At 56.9% G+C, this 22,260-nt stretch overlaps 1 protein-coding gene across 2 annotated transcripts; it reads left to right on the top strand.

The window, feature by feature from the left end:
• The first annotated feature begins 680 nt into the window (after window positions 1-680).
• FHOD1 (formin homology 2 domain containing 1) lies at window positions 681-16,603 on the top strand. 2 transcript variants are annotated; one of them, XM_061445440.1, is made up of 24 exons: window positions 681-873; window positions 6,800-6,906; window positions 7,029-7,093; window positions 8,410-8,477; window positions 8,577-8,682; window positions 8,809-8,903; window positions 9,286-9,397; window positions 9,499-9,593; window positions 9,690-9,833; window positions 9,940-10,148; window positions 10,598-10,708; window positions 10,993-11,016; window positions 11,464-11,517; window positions 11,952-12,118; window positions 12,357-13,204; window positions 13,473-13,625; window positions 13,770-13,952; window positions 14,184-14,303; window positions 14,479-14,640; window positions 14,740-14,930; window positions 15,012-15,204; window positions 15,283-15,436; window positions 15,522-15,698; window positions 16,216-16,603. In XM_061445440.1, the coding sequence occupies exons 1-24, from the start codon at window positions 703-705 to the stop codon at window positions 16,296-16,298; spliced, it is 3,792 nt and encodes a 1,263-aa protein (XP_061301424.1). In that variant the 5' UTR covers window positions 681-702; the 3' UTR covers window positions 16,299-16,603. The 2 variants fall into 2 exon arrangements, with proteins under 2 accessions (XP_061301424.1, XP_061301425.1); XM_061445441.1 differs by lacking the exons at window positions 10,993-11,016; window positions 11,464-11,517.
• Window positions 16,604-22,260: the final 5,657 nt, after the last annotated feature.

The raw sequence follows: 22,260 nt of genomic DNA, 5'->3' as shown, positions 1-22,260 counted from the left end.
TGCCCAGTATGCAATCAAAAAGGTCAAATCACCTTTGCTAAAGCTTTTCCTTGAAGGCTTGTGCTTTGTGCTGAGTCCATGGGAGATGAAATCTGCCCATGTCCCCATTCCTAGTGCAGCCGTGCTTCTCCTGGGGATCCTCCCAGGGGTTCTGGCTCCCCTTTGCATCCTCCTTCCCAAACTCACCTTCCCAAACTCACCATACAACACTACTCTGTCCATTTTGGATGTTCTCGTTAACATCGACACCCTGCATGCGCAACGATCTCGTTTGTATCAACACCGGCCTTGGAGGCACTGAGCTGCCCCGCTGGCCCCCAGCTTTGGGGTAAGACCCACCGGCACCACGGAGCCCCACGGAGCCTGCTGGAGCATCCCCCAGACTCCCCTGGAGCCCCCCGAAGCATCGCGGGAGCGTCCCCTGGACCATCCCCCGGAATCCTCCGAATGTTCCGCCGGATCACTTCGGATCCCTCCGGAGTATTCCTGGAGCACCCCCTACAGCATCCCCCGGAGCATCCCCGGGAGCTGCCGGGAGGCCGCGGGAGGGCGCCCCGAGCGGTCCGTAGCGGAGGGGGCGTGGCCGGGAGGGGGATGGGGGCGTGGTCACCGGAGGGGGTGCGTTCGGTGGGGTGGGCTCAGACGGGGGCGTGGCTTCCTGCGCTGCTCCGGTGGCGGAGAGGGGGCTGCGCTGGTGGCGTCATGGCGGAGGTGGTGGTTCAGTGCCGGATCCAGTACCTGGAGGACTCGGATCCCTTCGGCTGCGGCAGCTTCCCGGAGCCACGGCGAGCCCCGGTTTATGCCGTGGTGGAGGCGCTGCCCCTTGGGGCGCAGCTGCCAGCGCTGCACCGCCTGGTCGGGACTCCGCTGCCGGTGAGGGGGAGCCACGGGCGGGCGGGGAAGGCGGGCAGGTACAGGGCTGGAGTCGGGAGTGGTCTGGAAGGAGCACGGAGGGGAGGTGAGGGAGGGACTGGGCAGTGTGCCCCCGCCGGAGCACGGACAGCGCTCCCGGTGTGAGTCACGGCGGAATCCTTGAGCCCTCTGCGGGAGATGCCGGTTCTCGGCCGGCACCGGATGAGTCGGCTGAGAGGAAGAGAATGTGCTTGCTCAGAGCAGTCAGGAACCCGGGCAAAGGGAAGCAGGATGAGGGCACGTGTCCATTCCCATCTCGTCGGGGCTGACCCAGGCAGCGGTCTCCTATTCCAACATCCACCCTTCACACTCCGTTCCAGGAGTAGAGCCGAGCCTCGAAGGGAGCACGCCGCTCCCTGACACCGGGGGGACCGGGCCAGCATCCCCACTCACTGCAGCACGTGAGCTTTGGGGAGGTGCCGGTGGGGCCGGAGGACCCACAGCCCTTCACTCTGCCAGTCCACCGGCAGTCTTCAGCGGAAACTTGTGCTGAGCAATTTCCTCCGTCCAGGAGGAAGGCAGGAGGCCAAAGCAAGGCTCCGTTTCTTGCTTGTGTGGCCTCAGGCCTGCTCCAGGCTGGGTAAAAGAGGCTAGGGAGAAGAGGAGTCGGGGGACCTTCCCTCTGGGGTGTCTTGTTGGAGTGATGCTGTCAGAGCATCCTTTACAGGGTGGGGATAGGCTTGTTTTCTTTAATGCGTGTGGACCAGCAGAGCTTTGGCAATGGCTGAGCATCTCTTGTCTTGCAGCACAGCAGGAGTGCAGGCAGGAACCCAGGCAGGCAGGGGCAATGTACCCTGCTCATAGCTGGAGACGACAGATGGAGGCAGCAGGAGGGGGAAATCAGTTCCATGTGCCTGGCACTGAGCTTGCTGCCCTGCCAGGGAGAGGGGATCACTGCGAGACTTTTGCCTGCACCACAAAACATTCCCTTTTAACCCACTTTTCATTTTCCTTGAAGCAAAGTGTCAGTGTCTCATGTCATCGTCATCGTGGGATTTTTAGGTGGTGACTAAATGGAGTTTGTTTGGGAACAACCAGCCCTGAGACATGACGAATGGAGCAAACTCAAATTTCAGGCATGTGCTCTCCTCCCAGGCAGAAGCTGGCTGTAACGGGATCACCATCCGAGGGTGCTGTGTGGTGACATGGGGGGGCTGGGTATGGCGTTCCCTAGGACAGGAGTGCTGCAAAGAGGTCCTGTGCGCAGCAGAGGCATGTTGATCTGGGATTTCAAGCTTTGTTCTCTGCCTAAGTCAAGTTCTGGATATTTTTTTATCTGTAGTTTTCCTACATCGTGTAACTCTTGGTGACATTTGCAAATAGGACCCTGCTTTGGGTTTATAAGCCAGAGTCCTCATTTATATGAGTTATATAGGTTATAAACCATGATCCCTTTATTACGTAGAGCTTTCTGAGCCGCAGCCCAGCCTGACAAGTTGGGATGCTGGCTGGGATTTGCATGAGACAATGTGTTCATTGGGAGCCTCTGCACGGGGATTTACAGCCTGCGGAGCAAGGTCACTATCCTGAGCCACCTGGTTCAATCCAAATCCAGAGCTGGCACCCCGGAACTGCTCAGATGACATTACACTGGTACAATGAGCAGAAACGTCCCTTGGTGCCCCTTGTGCCAGGTGGTGCTCAGCTCCATTACTCACTGCCCTAAAATTAGTAAATGAACAGTCAGATTTTTCCCAAGGAACTGGCTGTTAATAAAAATCAGCCAGGGGTGCCTGGTGCCAGGCTTGTCCTGCAGGGCAGCATGCCCAGAGCTGAGCAGCACAGGGAGGAGGATGCAGTGGCTGGGAGAATGCAACCAGAGGTCCCTACATCACCAAAGGAGGATGAACTATAGAGCCCATGGGGTTCTGTCGTGGGGGCTAGTGGCATCCTGCCCTCCCTGGGCACAGGAGAGCTGCTCCCAGCCCTGGGAACAGCCTGGAGAAGATGAGCAGGAGGTTTCTCATGCCAGTATCACTGCCTTGAACAGCCTGTCCTGCCCCATGACACCCCCAGTGCTTCCTCTCCTGCAGCTCAACCCACCGCTGATGACTTTTTCATGCTCTCCGGAAAATGTGTTTGTGCTTGGAAATACCTTCCTGCTTTGTTTGTGCTGCTGCATTGTTCAGCTACGGGCTGATACTATCTTCTCCTGCTCTCCAGCATTTTTCTAGTACCCTTGGGTGATGCTCGTGCTGGGCGTGGGCCTTTTCTGAACCTCCACAAGCAGGTTTTGACAGGGAAGGTCCCCAGATGCTGCTGCACTCCCTTGCCCCAGAGATCTAGGGATTTTTCCAAATAATTGCATAACCCAGGGGCTGGAGCATTACTTTCCCCTTCCCCCACTGGAAACCCAGGGAAAAGCAAACAGCTCTCTGTCCTTGGTGCCATAAGCTCACTGCAAGCTCTCAGGCTTGATAGAGGAGAGCTCCTAGTGCACTTACAAAGTGCATGAGCCTCGTCCCACCAGCCCCATTGTCCTCTATTTCCTAACTGGCTCAAGGGGAGCTTTGCTCTGGTTCACCTCAGACAGGCATGGAAGTGGTGAGATGGGGTCCACAGCAGCACTTTGAAACTGCTGTTTGCTTCTTGCCAAATGGTTAGGGCCAGGTGCTGGTGCTCAGCAGCCTCTGGCGATTCCCAGCTCCCGGCAGTGTCCATGCATAGGTCCCAGGGTGGGAGTTGTAGCCAGGCATGCATTCCATGGGTTTGCCGGAGTGCCAGCAATGGAGTGCCAGCTTCAGCAATCCTCCGGTTGCCTTGGGTCTGTTGATGAGAAACGTGGCTCTGTTAACGAGCAACAAGCCTGGCTGGAGGAGCAGCAAGGACCGTTTGCGAGCAGGTGTGCAGTTCTGGGCCAGCTCTGGGTGACCTCCAGAGACCCCTTCTGGCCCCGGGATGGATTTTTACCCCCATGATAAGGTAATGGCAGTGCTCCCATCCACTTGCTGCCATCCATCAGATAGGTGCAGGCAGGACCAAAAGCCTGCCAATAAACAACCTTCTGAGCCATGAAATGGAATGCACTTGGTTGCTGGTTGGGGCTGTCTTGTGTTTAACTCCTCCTTCAGCTGCAGCAAATGTTAGATTTTTTTTTCTGTATTTCCCCCATGGCCTTCCTAGAAGAGCTGAAGCAACACGAGCAAACTGTGGTCAGTGCAGAAAGAAAGTGTTGGAGAAAGGGGAAAATGTTTCCTCCGCTGGCAGATAAAGAGGATATTCACTGCCCAGCCATGGAGCATTCTCCCGTGTGGGAATGCCATGATATGGGTGAGCAGGAAGACATGATGCCATGGTGCGTGGCACCAGTTAGGTTGTGGGTGGAGGATGTCTCCATCACATCCCATGGTTCAGGGGGCAGCCCCATCCTGAGGGGAGCTGGCTTTCCCTGGGAAATCACTTGCCTGGCATGTATGTCATTGCTGAACTGCAAAGCCAGCCACAACACTAGAGGTTGGTAGAATCAGGGAGATCCATGTGTTCCTGCCTTCCCCATGTCTCAGGTCTGAGGCATCAGCATAGGTAGAGTGGGGCTTTCTTAACACAGGCAAATCCCTCTCTGGACCATGGGGTCCTGGTCCCACACTGGGGCTGGCACCAGCACTTTTTGTCCTCAGGGAGACACCAGAACCTCCCCATGTAGCAGATGAAGGGCATCAGTACTGCTGGGGGTGCACGGGCCTCCTTGGAGCCTCGGGCTGGAGGTGTGACCGTGGGATGCTCTCCTTCCCCTGCAAGTCCCTATGACACTTGAAGCTCAGCTCATTTTGAAATGGATTTACATGCAGGAGGCAGATAGATCAGAGCTGCCCCACGCCAGGATCTGTCTTTACCCCATGACCCCAGTGTGCTGTCCCCAGCAGCACAGCCCCGAGGTCCCAGCTCAGAGCCTCAGCTGGTGCTCCCTGGGGTGGAAATGCTGTCCTGAGATGTTTGGCAGGGCAGCATGAGCCTGGGACAGCCTGTCCCATCCCCGGGGGCTGCTGCTTGCCAGGGGGGGTGCAGCCAAAGCTGGGCCCAGCTCTTGGAGCGTCCCTCGTGGGGAGCGCTGCCAAGCTCACACGGGAAACATGTGGGGTCGAGTCCCAGGGGCTTGGCCTACCCCACCAGCTGGGACATGTCACTGGCCTCAAGAGGAGCTGGGGATGTCAGCTCTGGCTTGCTGGGGTTCTGGCTGCCCAGAGAAGGCGAAGCTTTTGTGCTGGAGCTGTGAGAGTTGCTTTGTACTGTGTTTGAGTGCCCAGAAGGATGCAGTGGTGCCTGGGAGGATGTGGGAATGCCTGAGGAGATGCCTGACAGGATGTGGGTATTCCCAGGAGGATGCAGAGATGCCTAAAGGGGTGGTTATGAGGTTACAAAGATGCCCAGGAGGATGTGGGGTTGGCTGAAGGGATACCCAGGGGGATGCAGCCTAGGAGGATGCAGGGGTGCACAGGAGGACACATGAATGCCTGGAAGAGTCTGTCCCTGTGGAGACATTGAAGATTTCCCCTGCATCAAACCCTGCATGGGGCTAGCATGAGCAAACACCCTACACAGAGGCAGGGCTAGCAGCCGAGAGTGCAGCCGAGGACAAGCCTGTGTTTGGTGCAGGTTGCCATGGCTGGCTGGCATGGCCAGCAACTGCTGGAGGTGGAGTAGGACGCTATGAATATGAACAACCCAGCAGCAGTGCCCTGCCAAATTGCTTCTTATCCAAGGCTTAGTCAGAGTTGTTAATGGTGTTAATGCACGTGGCATTTCTTCCTTGCCCTCAGGTTTACTGTCACGTTCACAGTGAAGTCATGTAAGCTCTTGTGACTTCCGGCACTGCTGTGGGTCACTTGAGGGTGGCCAGGGCCATGGTGGTGAAAGGCATTGATGGTAAAGGCAGAAAAGCTGTGACCATGTCCTCGGCCACAGGTTGTGCAGTTTGGGGCTGAAATTGAGGTGGGTTTTTGAGTGACTGATGAGCCCCACTTCTCTTCCCTGGTTGCTGCTTGTGCTGCTTGCTCTTTTTGGCAGCAGTAGTAGCATTAATCATGGGGTTTTATCCCTGATGCTCAGCTCCCCAGGTGGTTACACAGCAACTGCTGTGGGCAGTTGGGAAGGGGCATCAATTCCTTAGAGGTAGGGTGAGGGGTGTACTACAAATGCTTTAGGAACAGGTCCAGATGTGCAGGGTACTGGCAAGACCAGGCAGGCATTTGCGCTCCCTTTGCCCCTACATACACCTTGAGGGCAAATTGCTCCCATCAGGAGCTCACCCAGGATCCCTGGGTGCTGTAGGGTGCTGCTGGGTCCCAGGCAGTTCAGGGGCTCTGGAGCACCCCCAGGTGCTGTGCCCGCCTGTCAGGGTGCACCATGGGTGCTGTACATGGACTTTTAAGGGAGATGGCCTCACCCTAGCCTTGCCTTGGGCTGTGCTTTTCTGGGTCAGTCAGCTGGAAGATGCTGCATGGCTGTAGGCTGAGCCAGAGGCTGCGTCACCGGGGGACACCCCTGTGGGGTTTTCGCCTGTTTGGGGTGTCCTCTTGTGTGCCTTGGTGGTTCTCACAGACCCAGTCTGTGCAGGTGGAGGCAATTCATCAGCCCAGGCGAAGGCACTAGCCCTGGGAGGAGGCAGGTCCTGCCCTGGTGCCCCAGGGGTGCAAATCTGCCAAGGAACCTGGCACTACCCTCGCTCTGCCTTTTTCCAGCCTGGGGCTCCATGTTTTTTCTGTTTGCCATTGGAGGGTGCCAGAGCATTTCCCCATGGGTCCAGGATGGGATCTCCCACCCTGCTGTGGGATGTGGCTGCTGGGTGTGCTCGGTGTGTGCAGGAGGGTGACCCAGGGATGCTGCATCCTCTGGAGCCGGGAGGGCTGTGGTGGGCACAGGGGCTCAGCCAGGCTATCTGCATCCCCAGCTGGAGGACTGCACACTGCAGGTCTCACCCTCTGGGCACTACCTGGACCTTGACTTATCCCTGCTGGAGCAGAAGGATGATCTGGAAAGTTTCTACGAGGAGGTCAGGTGAGGCACATGGGGTGGCCAAGCCCTCCAGGGATGGTACACGGGGAGCTCATGTGCGTGTGAACAATGGGAACCATGGTGATTCCAACTACAAATGCTCACAGAGTTTCCCCTGTCCCTAGGAAGGGGAGACGGCCAACCCTGATCCTTCGCACACAGCTCTCTGTCCGAGTCCATGCCATCATTGGTGAGTCCTCCTCCGGCAGCTTGTCCCCCTCTCTGGGTGGTGGCTTGATCTCTGCCAAGAGTTTTGGACAGGCTTTTTGTGATGGAAAGAGGGAGCAATCAGCCCAGGGCTGCTTCTGCTCCATAACCTGTCCCTGAGATTCAGGGACATGGACCCCATGAGGCTGGTGGGGACCTGCTGGGTTAATCCCCTGCATCCTCAGAGATCAGGATTTTTGCCCTTTGGGCTGGGAGCCCACCACCCACTGCAGATACTCCGGGTCATTCAGGCAAGCTCTAAATATAGCCTTGCAGGATGCAAATAAATAGTTTTGCGCAGCAGAAAGTGCTGCTGCACCTTGGGGCTGCCTGCTCGGAGGTCCTGCACAATGCTCAGGAGTGCCGAAGCGTCTTTCCTCCTTAGCAAGAGGGGAAACAAGTGCTGAGCAGAGAATACTGGCTGGGCATCAGCTGGCCAGGCAGGGCTGCAGCCAAGCCTGAGTGACGCGGGAAGGGTCAGGAAGGCCAGGATCGGGGTCATGCTCTTTGTGAGCAGTTCCCAGGCTCAGACTGAGCTCTGGACTGTCTGCTTTCCCTCTGGGCTGCTCTGTTTTCCCTCTGGCTGCAGTGACAAGCTGATAAGTGAGCAGAGGAGGCTGCTGGGACTTCATGTTTTACAGAGCCCTGTCAGCATTACTGGAGGGTTCCTTGCACAGCTTGCTTCTGGCTTGTTACACGCATAAGCCTGACCCAAATAACTCGGGATGCTCAGATAACTCGAGCTTTGGATGCAGGAAGTGCTGACTCCCAGTGGCTTTGGTCTGCACATTTGTTTTAAGTGGAACTTTCCAGTTTCCCATTGCCCTGGCTGTTTCGTGCAGGCTCCTGCCTGCAGGCACCATCCCCATAAGCACATAGTCTCCTTCCCAGTGTCTGTCCTTCTGTCCCCGAGCCAGTGTCATGCTGCCATCCTTCCCATCCCCATCCTGCAGCTTTTCCCAAGCTGTGGGGCTGCTGGGAACTCCAGGATCAGGGCAAATGTGTAAGGAGTGATGGCTAAAAGTAGCTCAACCTCTTGCCCTTGTTCCTGTTTCGGTTATGCACAGGAAACCAGAGGAGATTCTTATGTCATTGCCGGGCAGAAAAAGGCGGCAAAACGAAAGGAAATTGGAAGGTGGCATGGCTGGAATAAGTAGGGGTGTTGCTGCAGCTGCCTCCACCCGGGGGCAGTGCCGGCATCATGGGATGACAGCACAGGGTTGAGTTGAGTTGAGGGGCTTTCCCAGGCAGCTGGCGGCATTCCAAAGCCCCGATTCAACATCAGTCCTTTTGTTCCAGAGAAGCTGTACAACTCGCAAGGGCCGGAGCTGCGGCGATCTCTCTTCTCCCTCAAGCAGCTTTTTCAGGTACAGTGATGCTGGTGGGGCCCAGGGGGAGTTCCCTGGGGTTTGGCAGCCCACCCCTGCCTCCCCACACTGCGGTAACACCTGGCCTTTGGCCTGCAGGAGGACAAGGACCTGGTGCCGGAGTTTGTGAACCTGGATGGGCTGACGTGCCTGATCAAAGTGGGGGCAGAGGCTGACCAGAACTACAAGAATTACATCCTCCGGGGTTGGTGTTTGGGCACCTCTCATCCCTAGGGAGGAAGACTGGCACTTGGAGGGGGGTGAGGCAGCCCCCTCCAAGAAAAGCCCTATCCCTGCTGCGCTGTGACCCTGCCTGCTCTCTGCCTTGCAGCCTTGAGCCAGATCATGCTCTTCGTGGATGGGATGCAGGGTGTCATCAACCACAACGAGACTGTCCAGTGGCTCTACACTCTGTCAGGAAGCCCAGTAAGCTCCTGTTGCCCTGGGGGCTGCCTGTGCCCCTCACTGCACCCTTCTTCCCTGCCTGTGGCTGTCTCCTTGCACTGTCCCATAGGGGATTTATCCCATCCTTTTCCTTTGGGCTCAGTGCCCTTTGTATGTGTTGGGTTCTGCTCCCAACGATTTGGAAGCCATGCAGGTTTCTGGAGCCTCCCCATCCTGATGTGGCCATGCTCCTGGGCAGAGAGTTTGAGCAAAAAGGTCCCACTCCAGGTGCCTTCCCAGTGCCCATTGCCCGTCAGCATCATAGCTGCAGGCCAGTCTGTGGTCCCATGGCAAAGCCCCCAGCCCCAGAGCATGGTGACCCAGCAGACACCACTGCCATCCCAGCCACTGTCCCTTGTCCCAGTATCGCCTGGTGGTGAAGATGGCTCTGAAGCTGCTGCTGGTGTTTGTGGAGTACACAGAGCCCAATGCCCTGCTTGTCATCCACGCCGTCAATGCCGTGGACCAGGCAAGAGGTGGGTGCAGCAGCAGCCTCTGCAAGGTCCCCACCGGGGGACAACATATGTGTGTGTGTGTCCTTGTCCCGTGTGTCACTGGCATGGGCTGTTTTTCCTAGGAACCTGTCCCTGGTCCAACCTGATGGCTGTCCTGGAGCAACGCAATGGGGCTGACACAGAGCTGCTGGTCTTTGCCATGACACTGATCAACAAGGTCCAGGGGGGTGGCAGGGTGTCCCTGTGGTGCCACAGTGGCAGGGCTCAGTGTGGGTCACACTGGCGTCACCACCATCCTTTTGGTCCTGCTTAGACACTGGCAGCCCTCCCAGACCAGGATACGTTTTACGATGTGACGGACTGCCTGGAGCAGCAGGGCATGGAACAGGTAGTGCAGCAGTTCCTAGGCAGCAAGGGCACCGACCTTGACTTGAAACACCAGTTCACACTCTACGAGGTGAGTGTGGCTCCTGTGGGGTCTGACCATGCACCATGTCCTGTGGCAGCAGGGAGGGCAAGTGGGGGGGTGGTGGGGCTGACAAGCCCTCCTGTTCCCTCCACAGAGTGCGCTCAAACTGGAGGATGGTGTGGAAGAGCCACCCTCAGGGGGACGCAAGGACCGGAGGAGGACAGACGAGGGCCGGCGTGGGTGGCGATTCCAGGCCGGCTGCCCAGAGCCTGGTCCTGATGCACAGCTTGGGTCTCCTGGAACCCCAAAGGAGCCCCCCACTGAGGAGACCCCAGCTGTCCCCATGCTGAGCAGCGCAACAGAGTAAGTTTGGCTGGAGGTGGCCCAAGGTGGGAATGGTCCCAGGACTCTTTCATCAGGGTCTGTAGCAATATGACAAGGGGTGATGGGTTTAAACTGAAGCAGGGGAAGTTCAGGCTAGATAGAAGGAAGAAGTTCTTTACTGTGAGGATGCTGAGGCCCTGGCACAGGTTGCCCAGAGAAGCTGTGGCTGCCCCATCCCTGGCAGTGTTCAAGGCCAGGTTGGATGGGGCGTGGAGCAACCTGGTCTAGTGGAAAGTGTCCCTGCCCATGGCAGGGGTTTGGAGCTGGATGAGCTTTAAGGTCCTTTCCAACCCAAACCAGTCTGGGATTCTGTTTCTATGGTGAAGATGCTGGGATACAGTGTGAGCAGTGCTCAGGTCCATTCTCAGTGCCAGGGTGAGGGCAGCTCTGCAGGACTTGCCCTCATTCCCTGTCACCTCTTTCTCCAGCCTGTGTCCCAGCAGTGTCTTCAGCAGCGCGTCCAGCGTGCAGCTCGCACTGGCCTCCCCACCGGCTGACAAGGAGCAGCCTCCAGCCCCAGGCGAGCGCAGTGTCTACAGGTAGGGAGCCAGGAGGGGCTGGGTGCACAGGGGTCCCCCCGGGGTGGCATGGGGGCTCCCAAGAGTGTGGGGTGCACCTGTGTCAACACAGGGAAACAGGGTCTAGGTAGGCACCAGGGATGGAGAGAAGTGTAACAGGGGGAGCAGATGTCTGAAAGGGACCGGCCAGGGGCTCCAGGGCATCCTTCACGTGTGCACAGCTCCTCTCCAGCAACTCCTCACTCTTCCTCTTGTCCACGCTTGACCTCTTCTCTGCCTACTCTCTTCTATCTTTCCTTTTGCAGGCTGCGCCAAACTGCCCCTGTCTGGTAAGTGCCTGGGCTCTGCATGTGTGTGCTTCTTCCCAGAGTGATGCTCTGGCAGGAACGGGCGCTGTCGTGCCCCACTTGCTGTTCCCATCCCTCACCTCTCCCCTCTGGCCCCCATCATCGAAGGGTGACAGCATCTTCTTCTCCCCACCTTCTAGGGTGAGATGTCCCTCTGGGGCTGGCAGGGGCCTGGCATTGCATTCCTGGTGGCATACTGGGTGGCTCTGGTGCAGTGGATGCTGCACCATCTCACCAGCACCTAATGTCATTTTGTGCCTGGGCAGGAAGGGATTCGCTGGGCATCTCCCGGCTCCCCAGTGAACCCCAGTGCCATGGGGTGACAGCAGGACAAGGGTCCCATGCTGGCGGGCTGTCAGAGGGGGTGTGCAGGAGGAGCGAGCCCAGGGGGTCTGGCAGCAGTGGGGGCTAACCCCTATTTTCCCTCAGGCGGGAGGATGACCCCTCCTTGCATGGGGACAAGCCTATTTTGAGGAGGTTTGAGTAAGTAGAGGCATGCGTGTGTCTCCAGGTGTGTGTTTCCTTTGGCCAGCGCCTGCTGGAGGCTTCTGGCCTCTGGCCACACAGGGCATGCAGAGCAGGACAGTCCCCACAAATCTCTGCCTGGGTTTTGTAGCTTTTGGATGAGGGTTGCAGTGAGCACCAGGTCTGCTGGGGCCAAAAGGTGACAAAGACATGAGCCTTTGGCTCTCATGGGACTGCAGCATCTCTGTCCCCAGACTTTGGTGGCATCATCTGCCTCTCTGCAGCACTTAGAGGAGGTTGAATCCTCCATGTTCCTGATGTTGTGTGGCCCAGGCAGGGGGTTTCTGTGCTGTGGGGCTGGCTGTGCAGTGTGACATGGCATGGTTTGCGCATTGTCCCAATTATCCCCATCCCTGCCTTGCTCCTGGCCAACATCTGCCCCTGTCTTGCAGAGCTCGCTTCCTGGAGAATCTGGCTGCAGCCCAGAAGGACAAGATCTCTTCCATGACCAAGGGACAGCTCAATGTCTTCAGTGATGCTGCACTGCAGCATCCCACCACTCTCGCTTGGGACAGGGATAGCAGTGCCCCTGAGTCCAGCATGGAGACACCCAACACAAGTAAGTGTTTCCAGGGTATGTGTTGCTGGCTCTGGGCTCATTGGGGTCCCCATAATGGGCATTAGTGGCCTTTCTGCCCCCAGCCCATGCCTGATACTCAGAGCCATGGAGAAGCTGGGTGGTGCCTCCCTGTCCCACTCCCAACACCGGCATCCGAGCACAGCCCACCAAGGAGCAGGACCCCAACTCTACGTGCAGCCCAGCACAGTTACCGCAGCCTCTACCCCTCTCCCTGCAGGGTCTTGCCTGGCTCAGCAGGACACCACTGATTCCTGCAGCACCATCTCCTCTGACACCAAGTTCATGCTGGACATGCTCTACGCTAAAGGCTCCTCAGAGCCAGGGAGGGAGAAGATCTCCCCTGAGGTCCCCTCATCTGCCCTGGTCCAGAGTGAGGTGGTGATGGATACCGTTGGAGGTGGCAGCCAGGAGCAGGAGGGTGCCTGGTCCCGTGGCAGGGCTCCAGATGGGCTGGTGGCCAGTGCTCATGCCAAGCTAGTGCGTGCCATGTCCAGCGTAGATGCTGAGACCCACACACAGAAGTTGGAGAACACTGGGATGATGCCCATCAAGAAGGATGTGGAGCTGACATGGGAGCGCCTGGAGGCCAGCCCTGCACAGCTGAAGATCAAGGACCTGGACTTTACTGATCTGGGGGAAGAAGAAGACTTTGACATCCTGGACACGGGGCCAATAACCAATGGCTCCTTGCTCCCTCCCGCAATTGAAGTAACAAAAGCTGGAGCATTAATGGCTCCCCCTCCACCTCCTGCTGTCCTTGGCTGCCCACCACCTCCACCTCCACCTCCTGCATTTTCTGGCTGCCCACCACCTCCGCCTCTTGCTGTCCCTGGCTGCCCACCTCTGCCAGGGATGCCAGGCCCTTCCATAATGGATGGTCCCTCTGAGGCCAAGAAGAAGACAGTGAAGCTCTTCTGGAAGGAGTTGAAGCAGCTAGATGGCACTGTGGGGACAGGCAGGTTTGGCCAGGCGACGCTGTGGGCATCCCTGCAGAGCGTTGAAGTCAATACTGCCAAACTGGAACATCTCTTTGAGTCACGGTCAAAGGAAGTACCAACTTCAAAGGTACCCATGGGCTGGTACCCATCAGCCAAGGGGAATTGAAGGGTGGGAGGAAGGCTGTTAATTCCTTTGGGGACCCTAGGCATGCACTGTCACCCCTACCCTCTGCTGATGATGTGTACCTGCAGCCTGGAGACTTGGCAGGGACAGTGATAGGCGGTGTGTGGGTCTGGCTTACCACCAGGTCTCTGATCAGCTCATTGTGTCCATTGTGTTTTCTTGAAGGAAGCCCTTTGCTTTCCTCTCCCCATCTATCCCATCCTCTTTGTAGAAGGCCATTGATGGGAAGAAGGTGGTTGTGGTGCTGGACCCCAAGAGGAGCAATGCTATCAACATTGGCCTCACGGTACTGCCGCCTGTGCACATCATCAAGACAGCTGTGCTCAACTTCGATGAGTTTGCAGTCAATAAGGAAGGGATTGAGGTGAGCACAAGAGAAGCTTAGCCCCCCTGAGGTCCTTGTATAGGTCATTTCCCCTGGCCAGAAGGCCTGCCTGCCACTGTCAGCCCTGAGTGACATATCTCATGGTGACATGTTTGGAGTCTGACACATCCCTCCTTGCTCTAGAAAATCCTGACCATGGTTCCAACCGAGGAGGAGAAGCAGAAGATCCAGGAGGCCCAGCTGGCTAACCCTGATGTGCCCTTGGGCTCTGCGGAGCAGTTCCTGCTCTCCCTGTCTTCCATCAGTGACCTCACAGCCAGGCTCCAGCTCTGGGCCTTCAAGCTGGACTATGAGAGCCTGGAGCAGGTACAGAGCCATGTACCCCATTGTGCCCTCCCAGCCCCAGCAGTGCTGAGCTCTGAGCCAAGTGGGGATGAGCCATGTCCAAGTACAGCAAGTGCCATCCTGGCTGGGGACGGGCTGCAGGTCTCCAAGGCAAGCACAGGCTTGGGTTGACCACATGGGCAAGAGCGAATGCTGAAGTTCCTAAGGGAGGGGGATGGCCAAGGGGTCTTATCTGCATCTCTCCTCTTCCAGGAGATTGCAGAGCCACTCTTTGATCTGAAGGTGGGCATGGAGCAGCTGGCTGAAAACCACACCTTCAAGTGCATTCTGGCCACACTGCTGGCCATGGGCAACTTCTTGAATGGCTCCCAGGTGAGAAGCAGCGTGTGGAGGGATGTGGCCTGTCTTGAGTGCTGCAAGCACGGGATGAGCTATGGTGCATGGGAGCTTGGGATGGCACCTGAGGCTGGGTGGTGCTGCTGGGTCTGAGGACTGGAGGTGTGCTGGAGGAGAGATGAAGGACTTGCTGAGTCCATTGTGGTTTCAGAGCAGAGGCTTTGAGCTGGGCTACCTAGAAAAGGTCTCGGAAGTGAAGGACACAGTGCACCGGCAATCCCTGCTCCACCATCTCTGCCAGATGGTGGTAGAAAAGTTCCCAGAAACCACTGACCTCTACTCGGAGATTGCCTCCATCACCCGCTCTGCCAAGGTAAGGCAAGGCAGATGATACCTGCACAAGGCAAACCTGTGGATCCCACAGCTGCCCAGCTCCACAGCATGGCCAAATGCTGACATCTTGCTCTACCAGGTTGACTTTGATGAGCTCGCCAACAGCCTGGTGCAACTGGAGCGGAGGTGCAGGGCCTCCTGGGACAACCTGAAGGTGATTGCCAAGCATGAGACCAAGCCAATGCTGAAAACCAAGCTGACAGACTTCCTCAAGGACAGCACCCAGCGCATCGTTGTCTTGAAGGTGGTGCACAGGCGTGTCCTCAACAGGTCAGTGCCTCAGGCCTTGGGGGCACAGTGGGTAACCCCCTCAGTCCCATCGATGGCCTGTCATGACCGGTGTCCCTGCAGGTTTCACTCCTTCCTGCTGTACCTGGGGTATCCGGTGAGTGCAGCACGGGATGTGAAGGTGACTCCCATCTGCAAGTTGCTGCGGGAGTTTGCCTTGGAATACCGCACGTGCCGGGAGCGCGTCCTGCAGCAGCAGAAGAAACGGGCTGCCCACCGTGAGCGCAACAAGACCCGTGGACGGCTCATCACTGAGGTACAGGCACACTCGCCTGTCACCACCACCAAGTGTTGCCCACCAGGTCCCTGACGCCTGCATCTTCTCCCACTGTAGACAGAAAAGTTCTTCGGCATCACTGAGGCTGCTTCCCCACCTGCCGTGGTATCCAGCAGCCCCAAGGAGCAGATGGAAGCAGGTCATGAGAGCATGAAGAGCCTGCTGGCCTCTCCCACGGACAACCCTGCCCGCCGCAGCCGCTCCAGCCAGGGTAGGAGTGGGGTGGCAGGGGCACACAAGGCATGCCTGGCTGGCTGGGCACAGCTGATGACAGCATCCCGCTTGTCCCCTTGCAGGGACAGGGCACACCAGCCCGGCTCAGGGCTCTCCAGCCCAAGAGGATGTTCCCAGCTCCCCAGATGATGCTTCAGATGAAATCATGGACCAGCTGGTGAAGTCGGTCACTCACAACACCAACCCACGACCCTGTGCCAACAAGGAGCGCAGGAGGTCCCGTGGCAATAGGAAGTCGTGTAAGTTCCAGCCCTATCCCCATACCCTTTACTGGCTCTGGTCTGTATGCTGTGCCTGTTTCCCTGTACTCTGTCCCATTTCTCTGTCTCTGTCCCACCTGTGTCCCTGATTTTGTGCCTATTGCAGCTCTATGTCTCTCTTCCCATGCTCTAGTATGTACCTGCACTTTGTCCCATCTCAGTGTCCCTGTCCCCATACCCTCTCCCACCTTTGTGGCCCTGTCCCTGTACTCTTTCCCATCTTTGCATCCCTGTCCCATCTCTGTGTCTGTACTCATGCTCTATCCCCATGCCTTGCCCCATGTCTGTCTCCTTGTTCCTATACCCTGCCTGGCTCCTTCCCTTCTGGCCACCCCTGATCTCCTATGTTGAGCCCACCAGCCCACAGCAGCTTGTACACTGAGACCAGACTGTGCCACTGCCACCCCTCCCCAGTATGTCAGAGCTACCCTGTCCAGTGGGCACCCTGAGCCATCACTGCTCATGCTGCCAGTGCCACCCTCTCCTCTTCCCGCAGTGAGACGGACACTGAAGAGCGGGCTCAGCGATGACCTCGTGCAGGCACTGGGCCTGGGGCGGGCACCTGGCATGGAGGTTTGAGGGGGCTTGTGCTGCTCCCCACCACTGTAGGAGGTGGTGGCAGGTGCTCCAGGATTGGCATCCTTGGTCTCACCTTGCTTTTCCTTGCTGGCCTCCAGCTCCTGGGTGTGCAGGCAGCAGGATGGGAATGATGCCCTGGAGCTGCTTTATGGGGATAGAGGATGCTCAGTGCCTATGCATGGGCGTGAAGGTTCTGGGTTCATCTTCACAACAGTATTAAAGGGGTTAAGGGGCTGGACCCAGACCCCCTCTGGGAACTGGGTCTGGCCTATGGCCCCTGTGTTAATAAAGTAATTGACACGCTGCTAGTGTCCCGTATCTGTGCACTGGAGAGGCTGGGGTACCCTGTGCCAAACCTGGATTCGTGTCCTGGCTGCATCCCCAGCCCCGCTGCCCAGGAAAGCACTGGGCTTGCAGGGACCATCATCCCTCCCAGGGACAGTGTGGTCCCCTCTTTACCAGGACACAGGGGGAGACCCTGCCAGCCGGAGCAAGCACTGCTGCAAGCTCAAGGCTGCACGCTCAAGGACAGGAACAGCAGCTCCAGCATGAGCCAAGGGGAAATCAAGAATTTATGCCCTGTCTCCAGCGTCTCCTGGGGGATTTCAGCCGGACCTAGACGTGGATCTGGGACCAGGCTGTTTCCCTCCCACAGTGAGTTCAGGGCACAGCAGCCATGTTGCCCCTGCAAACCTGGTCAGGCTGCAAGCCTGGGAAACAGAGTCCCAGACTGGTTTGGGTAGGAAGGGTCCTTCAAGCTCATCCAGTTCCAAACCCCTGCCATGGGGCAGGGCCGCCTTCCACTAGAGCAGGTTGCTCAACATCTCCCTGGGCTTGGGGCTGCCTCATCATGTCAACACAGCAAGGGCAGCATCTACTATGCCCATGGGGGACTGGCAAATGTCAAGGCAGGAACATGCCACCTGTTGGCCCAGTATCATTCATGCCATCCTGGGCACAGGTTATTACCCTCACTGGATGCTGGTTGTGATGCTCCCTGTGGGTGCTAGGTGGTGAGTACCACTTCTGAGCATCCACTTCTGCCAGCTGTAATGCTTTGGGCACTCACCTGTGGTAGAGACATTTGGGAACAGTGTCACATCATCCATCAGAGCAGCTCCACCTCGGCACTGCCCCGGTGCTGCCTCCAGCCCTGAATCCTGCACAGCAGGTCCCTGTGGCTTTCAAGGAATGAAGAAAAACTCCACCAGGCAGGACAGCTTCTTTTTCTGAGCTAACCTTTGCCCAGGGTTGTCCCTCTCCTACGAGGCTGGACACACTGGTGGCCTTGGAGGAGCTGGGCAATACTAGGTTGTGACGTACCTGAGATGTTCCCAGGTGGCTCCAAAGCCAGCAAGATACTATGGTAAGAGCTGCAGATGTCCCAGAGATGCCCCAAGACATGGTCTGGCTCTCCTTCCTTCCAGGTGCTTGCTTTGTGTTCACAAAGAGATGATGAAGCAGTCACAACAGGCTGCTTTGAGCCACACAGCAGGAAGGAGAAAGGGGTAATAAAGCCTCTTTCAAACACCCTGCACCTGCCCCAAAACGTACATGTGACAACCCCAGGATGGTTGCTCCTGAGGGCTTGCTGGGGGCAAACCGAAGCAGGATGCTGAGAAATGCCCCCGCTCCCCCCATCCACGCTCCCCCCGATGGTTTGGTGGCTGTGCTCCAGCAAAGGCCTCTGCCAACCCGTTTGTTTTTTTCCACCCGGGAATTTTTGCAGCCTTGGAGATATTTCCAGGATTCCCAGCCCAGCTCTGGGCACGCGCTGCCCTTGAGCGGTGCCTCAAGTGCTTGGTTTGGCCACGGCACAAGGGGCTTATGCCAAAAACCCACCAGGCAGGAGCACCGCCCCCGGGATAGAGAGGAGGTGCCTGGGTGCTGGAGCCCCGTTGTAAGCGGATGCAGGTTGGTGGGGATGGCCTTGGACACGAGGGAGTCGGGATGCTGCACCCCAGGAGGATGCTCGGGGTGGGGTAAGGTGACCTCTATGATGGTGCCTCCATCCTGCACCCGGGCTCAGTTCCTGCTTGGCTCCCGCCCTTGCCAGCCCAGGCCACCGGCTGTGTCCTGCTGCCACGAGGGGGCACGGCGAGGCCACCCGAAACACCCTTCGCATCTTACCGCTCCTCCTTGTCGCGTCCTGCCACTTTGCAGGCGCTCGCAACTGGCCTTCTCTTTGATGTTGTGTCCCTCCTCCGTCACCCAGGGAGGCTGCACCCTGCTCCCCCCCTACCCCCAGAGAGATGTCCTGCCACTTCCATGTCCCCAGTGGAATGAATGACAGCCATGTCCTTGGTCCTGGCCATCTGGCTGGCTGGCAGGGACAAGCTCATCTCTCCAGCGCTTGTCCCTGGCCCCCATCTCTCCCTGGCCCCCTTTCAATCACTGGGGATAAGCCCAGCTTCTTTTGCTGTCCCATTTCCCCTCTTCTATAGCAGTTCGATAGCAGAGACAATCCCACCCAGTACCCAGCCTGTGCTCATGTCCCCTGCCTCCTGCATCCCACCCTGCCTGCCCTGTCCATGACACTGTCCCAGCACAGAATCTTCTTTGTTGCCAAGCTCCAAGGTCAGCTCCAGCTTCCTGCCCCTTGGGCATGTCCCCACCGCTGTCCCCAAGCTCAACAAGGGGACCTTCTGTGGTCCTGGAATAATAGTTGCCACTCAGCCCTGCCACCTTGCACGAGAAGCATGATTCCCGCCAGGGATAGCACAACCTCACTTTTGGTCAGGGGCTGGAGCCATCTAGAGTGCCTCTTGCAAGCACTGGTGTGCCCTGGCCACCTTCCAGAAGCATCAGGATCATCTGTCCCACCACCCCAAATTCCTCCTACTGTCTCAGCTGGAAAACTCCTCCTCTATCTCCTGTCCCCAGCCCTCTTAAGCAATCCCAGGCTAGCAACATGCTCTGTTCTGCAGCCACCTTCCCCAGCAGTACAGAGGCGTAGGACAGGAACCAGGTCACAGTTGCTCTGACCTACTGCCCTCTTCCCTGGGGGCACCTGGAGCATGGCCCAGCCAATTTCCCCTGGGATCTGTCTTAGGGCCAAGGGGGAGCCACGTTTCCCTTGTCCCCATCACCCTAAAACTGAGGTAGAGTCCCTGTGACAAGCATGAAAGAGGAAGGTAATGCTGGGCTGGCAAAGCAAGCTGAGCATGGGTACTACTCATGCCCCAGGAGATGGAGGATGCAAAGTACAAGGCATTAGTGGAGCTGGTAGCACTTCAGAGCATCACCTATGCTTCCCAGCCACACCAAAGGAACAAGGTCCCTGCAGTCCAAAAGCAGCTCCTGTTCGGAAAACCATGGAGAACCTGGTGAAAGGCCTGGAGCAGAAGTGTGACAAGGAATGGTTAAGGGAACTGCAGGATTTAGTCTGGAGAAGAGAAAGCTCAGGGGTGCCCTTATCACTCCCTACAACTGCCTGGCAGAAGGATGGAGCCAGGAGGTAGCTGGTCTCTGCTCCCAAGGAACAAGGGATAGGACAAGAGGAAATGGCCTCAGGGTGCACCAGGGGTGGTTTAGACTGGATGTTAGGAGTAATTTTTCCCCCAGAGGGTGTTCAGGCATTGGAACAGGCTGCCCCAGGCAGCGGTGGAGTCACCGTCCCTGGAATTGTCCACAGACTGTGTAGACAAGTACCTGAGTGACATGGTTTAGTGGTTGACCTTGGCAGTGTTGGGGAACAGTTGGACATGGTGATCTTAAACATCTTTTCCAACTTGCCATTTCAACCACAATAGATTCTATGATTCTATTGTGCAGAAAGCCTGGCTGGTGAAGAAGAGCTGCCAAGGCTGCATGGGTGAGTGGACATGGGAATCCAGGGTCCTCATCAGGACAGAAAAGCTTCAGGTCAGGATAAGGAGTGGCTTCCCAGAAGGTGAAACTTCTCCCAAAGCTATGAATGCGGATGGAAGTGAAGCTGGGTTTGGTAAGTACCTGGGGATCCTGCGCAACCTGAAGAAAACAAGTCAGGGGCAGGAACTTTCCAAGAACGAGGGGATTTGCAAAGAGCCAGATGTGGGGTCAGCACTCAGCTGGATGCTCCATGCTGTCATTATGAGCACTGGGGAGCAGCCCTGCCACTCCAGCCACAGCACCTTTGGAGCAGAGAGGTCCCACCAGGAGCTGGGGAGTGGTTTGTACTGTGCCACCATCCAGCTGAGATGTAGGAACCCCCTGCAGATGTAGGATCAAAGCCTAGGACTCAGGCTGATCCCACCAATGTGTCACCAGATGCATGGAATGATGGGCACAGACTGTCACCCATGCTTTACAGCAGCAAAACACAAGGAAATCCCCGAAAGAATTCCTCAAGCATGGCCTGAATTATGTTGGGAAAAAGGGGTGGGAAGTCCTAGGGGGAGAAAGGGGAGAAGATCCCAGCACAAGTACTTAAAGTGGCTTCTTGAGCAGTTGGCTCAGCTTTGCCATGCTGCGGGAAATACCTCCATACTGGGCTTTGGTAGAACCAAGTTTCCATGCACTGCACTTGAGGAAGGACCATGGGTATCCTTCCCTAAGTGCTGGGTGCAGAAAAGGCTTCCAGGACCTGACCCTGGCTTAGCTGAATCACAGCCACCTGAGGATCTGCCCTCTGTGGAGAAGAAAGCAACAATGACAGAGCTCTCACTCAGCAAAGCCCAGTCAGAACAAGTAGAATATTGCAAGTTCAGTGGCAGGACACAAATAATTGATGCTGGGAGTAACTAATCACTGTCCTCTCTGAGAAAAAATTTGACATTTTGGGTCAAAATGAGAGCGAATTCCAGGCAGTGCAATGGCCTTTGTCATCCCTGAACTGCATTTGGCCCCTTAACAGGCTCCAGTGTCCCACATTTTCCCTGTGAAGAAGGATGGACCCACCTCCATCCCAAGGACTCCTTGAGGACATGGTGTGGGAAAGAGGGAGCCCCATCTGCTTTAGCTAGTGAGGGACATTTCCAGAGCTTCCTTTAATGTGGGCTTGATAGACTATGATAGGTACCCAGACCACAGATGACATCCATGTGGGTCCAACCCCCATAGTCCCCCCTCCTGAGACAAGTGGACAATTCCACATGGCCTTTGTGAGGAGGCACAAGCCTCTGCAGACAAAAGTGCCCTGTTGGGTGCTCGCCTGGGTGGTGATAATAAGGCGATAATAGCCATGGAAGAAGGACTTGCTGTTTTGGAGAAGATTAAGTATCTGTGGGAGCAGTGTGGATGAATCATATCCCTCATGGGCTCAGAGCCCCTGGAAATGGCTCATGGCACTTCGAAAACAATGTCGTGAATCTTCTGCAGATGAGATTAGGGAGTGGAACAATTATCTCAAAACCTGTTAGTCATGGGAGGCTCCACGGAGCTGGAGGAACAGCTTAGGGCAAGGGGAGCACTAGGAAGATGTGGAGTGTGTCCCCACTGCTGTGGACCTGAGTGAGCAGCCCCAGTGAGGGTGTGGGAGGCGGCTGTGGTGGAACCAGCCCCTTTCCCCCTGAAGAAGGTGAGCTGTAATTACCAGAACAGGTAAGGAAAAGCTCAAATAGGTCAAAAGGTAATGGGGCTATCACCAGCATTTCCTAACAGCACAGCACAGCTGGGAGGCACCCTCCACTGTTGAGCAATGGGAAGATGAACAAGGCCAGGCACTGTCTTCAAGGGAATAGCCACCAAGGTCACCCTAACGGCATGCCAGCCTATTAGGGAAGAGCTGGAGACAGCCACAGTTACCAAAAGGTGCTGTTGATCCAGTCCCACCCCACCAGAGCATTCATGGGGAGCCCTGCCTGCAGCTGACAGAGAACATCATGGCTACCTACAACCCATCCTGAGGTGTCCCTCAAGAATAGCATGCTAAGACCACGTGTGAGGAGCTCTGGAAGTGATGGATGAATGGACACCCAAACCAGCTCTCAAGGGAATGCAGGAATTCACACTGCAGCTTGGGAATGGCCACATCTACCCTTTG

This window comes from Pezoporus flaviventris, unplaced genomic scaffold, assembly GCF_033815535.1.
Source record: "Pezoporus flaviventris isolate CSIRO_AGI_PZ_B2104156 unplaced genomic scaffold, CSIRO_AGI_Pfla_v1 ptg000004l, whole genome shotgun sequence".
Classification (NCBI taxonomy): Eukaryota; Metazoa; Chordata; class Aves; order Psittaciformes; family Psittacidae; genus Pezoporus; species Pezoporus flaviventris.
The sequence above is the reverse complement of the archived record's forward strand: the minus strand, read 5'-3'. Positions and strand labels throughout refer to the sequence as shown.